The 6,922-nt window shown below is 59.1% G+C and overlaps 1 protein-coding gene across 1 annotated transcript; it reads right to left on the reverse strand.

Annotated features, from left to right (window-relative positions):
• Positions 1-1,117: 1,117 nt before the first annotated feature.
• Positions 1,118-5,386, reverse strand: TRIM65 (tripartite motif containing 65). Its single transcript, XM_009704085.1, has 6 exons — positions 4,940-5,386; positions 4,348-4,443; positions 4,040-4,273; positions 3,421-3,592; positions 3,009-3,089; positions 1,118-1,650 (listed from the first exon to the last, which is right to left on the reverse strand). The coding sequence occupies exons 1-6, from the start codon at positions 5,384-5,386 to the stop codon at positions 1,118-1,120; spliced, it is 1,563 nt and encodes a 520-aa protein (XP_009702387.1).
• Positions 5,387-6,922: the final 1,536 nt, after the last annotated feature.

The raw sequence follows: 6,922 nt of genomic DNA on the forward strand, positions 1-6,922 counted from the left end.
TGGGAGGAGCGGGGACGTGTGGAGTGAAGGAGGAAGCTGTCCTTGTAGAAGGGGATTGATCCTTTTAAGCCCCTTTTCCCCAAAGGAAACAAGCTGATGTGATTCATTCCCCACGCGTTCGCCTGCACGTCCCCAGCACCTTTGAACCCAGTGTGCCCAGTTTTGCACCGTTAGTCCTCACCAGCATCCCTGCAGGGGTGGAGGGAGATGCAGGACCTGCGGTCTCACCCTTGGAAAAGCTTCAAACAAATCTTCGGATTTTCTTCTGAGCCAGATCAACCTTGGGGCAGAGCCATAGGAAACCAGGTTTCCTTATCGCAGCACTACTGTAAATAAAGCACCTTCTAGTTCTGCTGCCAGCTGGTCACTACATGGGACTGATTCCCACTGCCAGCCCTGTGAGGATGCAGAGGGGCAGGATGGGCCCCTGCAGGGACGGGTGTGGGAGCAGGGGCACCCAGCTCAGCCCCCCCTCCAGTGCTGCTTGGTCCCATGGCTCACACCAGCACCAAGGTCAAACCAGTAGGAAAATAGAGCTTTATTGGGGAAAGCAGCTTCGTGCAAAGAGCAACTGCAGCGTAGCACCCTAAAAAGGTGCTCTGCCATATCCAAGAGTGGCAAGACGGGACCGTGAGGGGCTGGGGGAGCAGGACCTGCCTGCATGTGGGGCTGGGGGAACACAGGGCTCCCTCCGCATTGCACCACAGCACCCCATGGCTGCAGCACCCCCCTCTGGGGTCCCCCTCACCCCAAATCTTCTCAAGGCTTGGGAGGGATAGGAGAAAGAGGAAAAACCTAAGTCTTTCCCCCTCCCTCTCCCCGTCTGCAGGCAGAGACACCCGCCTGTGCCCCTACGCACAGGGACCGGGGGCTCCATCCCCCCCAAGGGTACAGCCCTTGGCCCTGCATCCCTTCCCCTGCCCTAACTTGTGTCACCAGTGTGATATTTGCATATGCAAATCAGAGTGGGTTAACTTGCATATCTGTCCTCATCAGCTTTTGTTAAAACACTGCACCCCACTCTTGCCTTGGCATCGGGGTCCCACTCACACCGTGACAGCCCCTGGCTGCAGCTCGGCTATGGGACCGGCTAACGGAGCAGCACGGGGGCTCCGGCTCAGTCGCTTTGGCACAGCGTCACCGCTCGCCCCTCGCACAGCCAAAAGACGGGATAGAGGAGTTCGGTGAAGACACTGTGGAAGGAGTGGATGAGCCGCGTCCTCTCCCCAAGGCCGTAGAAGGAGAGGAGCCCCTTGCTGTAATCCAGGCTGACCCCCAGGTTCATATACAGCTGCTCCTGGATTTTCTCTGCCCGGCCCTTGTGCCAGGCCAGGTAGCAATCCTCCCGCACCTGCAGCCCCCACGAGCCCCCGTCCAGCCCGATGTTGAATTTGTGACCTTGCTGCTGCTTGCGGGGGAGACCACGGTAGGTCACCCCCAGAATGACGGAGTGGCTGGAGATCTTCACCTCCCAGTAGTGGTGGCCATGGCCGTAGCCGTGCGTGCACAGCACCTGCCAGGGCTCGAAGCGGGGTCCCTGCTCCTGCTGCCCGCAGACGGCGCTGGGGCCGTGCTTGGCTTTCCGGTTACCTTTTGACAGCTCCAGGTACTTGTTGGCTGTCTCGGGATCGAAGGTCAGGTTGCGGTGGTCTGGGAAGAGCAATGGCATGGATGGGGCTGGAACGCTTCATCAGACCTTTACACCCTTGGCATGAGCATCCCCCCCCAACGGTGATGCGGTTTAAACTGCATAGGGCTGGCTCCCAAAATAGAAGGGAACAAGTTGTAGTATGTTTGGAGGGGAAGGTGAGCGGGGTGAGATGCGATACCTGCCCGCCCGCCTGCTAGAAGGACTGGAAACAGCCCAGAAATAGCTGGCGAGGCATTGAGACGCAATGCTTCGCACAGTCCTCGCACGGCCCAGCTCCCAGCCAGCCAGCAGCGGTGGCTCTGTGGTCGTTTTGGAAGAGATGTGCTTGGTTTTAAGGGCAAAAAATATGAGCGTAAGTGGGGAGAGGGGGAGAAAACCAGGCATTAAGTGAGCAAATACGGTACTGTGGGGAGTTACTGTCCTCTGCGTGGGCTCCCATAACTCCTCCTGCCACGGGCACTCACCGGCCACCAGCACCTCACCTTCCTCCTGCAACAGCCCAGCCCGGCCAGCTATGCTGGGCTCGTGCCTGCTGCCCGTAAATAACTTTTTTTTTTCCTATTAATAACCCTGAGAACATTTTGTGGGGCCTGATGGAAGGAATCCTTACAGGTCCCGTTGGCATCAATTGCCTCCCTGGCAAGAGTGACATAACCAACACGCCCTAAACATTATCCAACCCTCTTCCCAACAGGGAGGAGATGGGAAAAGAATCATTGAGGAAATCCCTAAGGAATTAGAGTGGGATGGACCCAGGGAGGGAAGGGAACACAAAGGACTGTGGTTGGGAGTGCTGGGGCCATATTCCTGGAGAGAGGGCAATGACGGCAGGCAGGGCTCTGGACTGGTGCTGTGCTGTGCGGGGCAGCTGGGGCAGCCCACGGCACATCCCTGTGGGTGCTCGTTTGCCAGCTGCTGACGTTGCCTGCCTGCAGGCAAGCGCTGTGTCTAAATATGGGTCGTTGGGAACAGGCACGTCGCTCCTGCCCGGGCGAGATGCCCAAGGCGGGTGAAAAGGAGAGGATGGAGACGGGGCAAGATCCAGGGCAGCAACCAACCCAATTTTGGGCACTGGCAGCCCCAGTTTCCACGGGAAAGCATTCCCTGGTGCCACTAATCCACCTCATGAGCCCTTTCCCAGCCATGCAGTGTTTGCCCCATCCGCATCCTGTCCACCCCGGCCCTGCACCACCCTTCTCTGCATTTAGGGAGAGGGATTGGAAGAGCCAGGGAAGGAGCCTCTGTCCCCACAGCCATGACCACCCTCCTGCCAGGGAAGAGCCCGGCTTGGTGAAGCAGCTGGGGCTTTACATCCCCAACGGGGTGCTGTCCCTCCAGACCCCCACGTGCTCCTCACCCTTCAGAAGTTCAGCTCGGAGCTGGCACGCAGGGAGAGGGGCCGCCACCTTCACCGCCGGCTCCTGGGGATGCACTGGGTCTGTGGAGGATGGGGACAGGCGTTTTGAGTGATGCCACCCAAAAACTTGTTCCTTCCTGGCTTTGATAGGAGAAGGAGGAAGTTCATCGTACCCAAGCCTGGGAGCAGGGATGTGCCGCCGTGGCTTGGCATTGCCAGCAAGGAGGGGGCCACGGTGAAGCCACCCAGCCCATCCCATCCTGTTGATAGCCAACTGCTGAACAGTAGATGTGCGTCCCCATCCCAACCCCCTCTGCCTGGCAGCCGCATCCCCATCCCGGTGACACGGGCCAGGCTATGGTTCAGGATGAGTTGGAGCCCTTTGGGGTGGTCCTGCAAGCAGAAGGGTTACCTTGGCCAGTGGGGTCGGGGGCTTTGTGGGCCACAGAGCTGGGCAGGTCCTCCAGCAGGAGCCTGGAGATGTTAGTGATGATCTCAGCGATGGGCTTGATCACGCCAGCCACATCAAACTCCATGGGGAGCAGCACCTCTGGGCTCCCCGGAGATGGGAGCAGGGGGAACTCCTGCAGACAGACGCACAAACACCCATGCACCAGCCTGGGGAGGACCGGCAGCTCCGAATCCCATCCACACGGGCCGCGTCTCCCCAGCAGGTGATGGGAGCATCCCCAAAACATCTGTCACTAGCTGTGGTTGGTGTGCAGGGTCAGGGGACAGTCACAGGGGGGGCCTGAGGCTGCGGAGAGCAGAGGGACTGCACAGGTCTTTGTGCTTTGCTGTCAGTGGAAGAGCCTTGCTGAGTGGTTTGGAGGTGGGAGATGTTGCCCATGGCTCTGCGGGCAGCACCAGCTGCTCCGATCTAGCATCACTCCCCCCACCTTTTCAGGGGGTTCCCCCAGCCCCATCACATCCCTGCGCTGGGCTGAGGATGCATTCCCCCTGGGGAAGGGGTCGACTGCATCTCTGCCCTCACCGAAAGGGCACGGCACATCCAGGCACTGTGACGGTACCTGAAGGAAAGTCCTGTGGTCGGAGCAGGCCAGCAGGCGCTGAGCCCTCTCCCTGTGCTGGCCGAGGATGTCCAGGCGGTCCTTCAGAAGACTCCAGTCCTCCTCTATGCGCCCCAGCGCTGCTGCCTGCTCTTCCTCGATCCTAGCCACTGTCCACAACTGGAAATTCTCCAGGGCTTTCCTCAGGATGGTGAATTTGTTCAGAGTCACCAATTTGAGCCCCTCGGAGGAGTCCTGGGTGGGGAAAAGCCATGAGAGCCAGCACACTCCCACCCACGCACCCGGTGTGGAGGCAGCCACAGCGTTACCTTGATGCTGCGCGTTTGCTCCTCCAGCTCCTGCATCACCTGCTTGATCCTCTCCGATTCTTCATGGGCTTTTTCCAGGGACTCTTTCAAAAGGGCCTGCGAAGGGAGGCACCAATGTCTTGCAGTGCAGCACGCTGCTGCCTGTCCGGCCCCCGGGAGCCCTCTTGGGGCTGTAGAACAAGGCTCACAGGGAAGGAAAAGGCTTGGGAAGGGGAAAGGCTGCATCCAGGATCACTGAGAAGTGAAACCCTGTGCTGTCTTTCACCCCCTTTTTAGCTGTTTCCTCTAGATCAGGGAGTCATAAACACATATGTCACCGTTCATCCAGTGCTGCTGGATTTACCCAGCTCTCTGCTGCTCCTGATAGCGCCCAGTTTCTTGGGGAGCAGCTGGGTGCTGATGGCATCTCCCTGGCCAGAGTCCATGCCAGTCCCCCGTTCAGCCGAGGCCAGGCACAGCTCGGCACACGGAGCCACATCACGTCCCCACGGCAGGGCACAGGACACCAGAGGTGGGTGTTGTGCCGTGCCCAAGCTGCTGCGACTCCCCCTGCTCAACCCATCGCCCCAGTCCTGCCACCCATCATCCCTACCTGCTTTTTCAAGCGCTCCTCCTCGAAGAGCACCCGTCGATGCTGCTGGCACTGCTGGACGGTGCAGACGCAGCAGATGCATCGCCGCTCATCCTCACAGTACAGCTCCAGCGGACGCCCGTGCTGCGGGCAGAGCTCGCTGCGGGCCACCTCACACCTCTCTGTGCCCGAGACCCATGCCTCGCCATCCCGGGCCAGCTCCATCACGCTGCACAGGGTGACGTTCTTCTTCAGCTCCGGGTACTGGTTGAAGCTCGTGCGGCACTCGGGGCATGTGTAGTCCTTCTCGGCCCTGGTGGGTGCCTGCTCTTGCTTGTGCCAGTGGTTGCTGATGCAGTGCTTGCAGAAGTTGTGGCCGCAGGGTAAGGTCACGGGCACCCTGAACAGCTCCAGGCAGATGGAGCACACCAGCTTCTCCTCCAGCTTCTGCGAGACGGGCGATGCCATCCTGCCTGTGCCAGGGATCGGGGTGATGGGGGAAAGAAGCTGGCGAAGGAAGCTGGGGAAACAGAAACTCAGCTGTGCAGAAGAGGAAGAGATGGTGACGCTGAGCCCAGAGGCGGGTCAGGGCTCCGAGCCAAGTGTGCTTTTAAAGAGACACCCAGTGGGTGCCCCCTCGGCCCTTCGGCCACGCTGGCTGTGCCACAGGCTGGGGAGTCGATGGGGAGGGTTGGAGCTGCTCCCCCGGGGACAGGGAGTGCTGCAAAACACAGCAGGAGGCCCTGGAGAGGGTGAAACGCTGCAGTGACAGCACAGGGAGACACATGCAAGAGGCTGGTAAGGTTCAGAGCAATGCCTGTTTCCACGAAAGAGTTTGCATGGGTACATATACGATGTAAAATTTTATTTCACTCCTTTTTTTGCCCTTTGAGGGAACTTCCTGGCATCCTCACCTCTGCCAGGGCTGGGTCCCTGAGCAGAGCACAGCAGTCCTCCCTGGCAGAGAGAGCCCAGTACAGCGCTCCTGGCATCTGCCAGCCTGGGAACCAGCAGAGAAGGGTCACCCACTGCTGCTGCAGCCACATGTCACCTCCCTCTGCAGTGACAAGGGCTGTGACACATGCCAGCAGCCAGCCAGGGCCACATTTCACCCTTGCGTCTTTCCATTTTCAACTACGGCTTTTGCTGTTGGCACTGCACACCCACCACTCCTTTTCCTACCAAGTTCGTTGCAACACCCGTGCACATCAGTATTCCAAAACACAAGAAAGGTGTCATCTGGGCCACCAGTCCCTGCTCAGGTGGAGTCTTCTGCCGGGAGGCAATTGCGATGCTCATGCACCACATACCTTCACCTCGTCTTCATACAGTTCAGTTTCAGGAGAAAAAGCTCCCAACCTTCCAGTCCAAACCTTATCTCCTTACCCTCGCAGACGTGCTATTGCTTGCACGCACACCCCCAGGCAGCTGAACGCTGGCAGGACGGCCTCGGTTTGCAATGGTTCTGCCGCCTCCCCACATGCGTGGCTTCGCTTTCACCTACGCAGGGGAGGGTAAGCGGGGAGGAGGTCTGTGCTGCAGCCAGGGCGCTCGCCAGTGGGCTGCTGGGAGGTCGGAGCAGTTTCCGTATCACAGGCAGGCTCAGAGCCACCCCCCAGACCACCCCTGGACTCAGGAGGTGACTTGAGATCTGTCACAACTCCCTGCATGTCCCAGCATAGCTTCAGCCCCCAAAACATTTCTTTGGGCTGAATCTGCAAATTCTAAAGACCCCAGCACACGGGTGCACAGCCAGCATCGCCTCTTCTTGCACCTCCAAAAGCTCTTGTTGAGACTCTGTGTGCATTTTCCCACCCCATTTATACCTCCCCTTCCCATGCAAGTCACTGCCTGCCTCGCTGTCATCTTCCTCTTGGCCAAATTGACCATCCACTGCACTGGGAAAGGAAGATGTCCAAGGTTCATGACTCATCCCATGTATTCATCACCGGGCAGCATCCCTAGCTCTTGGTGTACCTAAAGGGAGCAGTGGGTAACGACGGA

The sequence above is a fragment of the Cariama cristata genome, unplaced genomic scaffold, assembly GCF_000690535.1.
Source record: "Cariama cristata isolate BGI_N322 unplaced genomic scaffold, ASM69053v1 scaffold33767, whole genome shotgun sequence".
NCBI classification, from domain to species: Eukaryota; Metazoa; Chordata; class Aves; order Cariamiformes; family Cariamidae; genus Cariama; species Cariama cristata.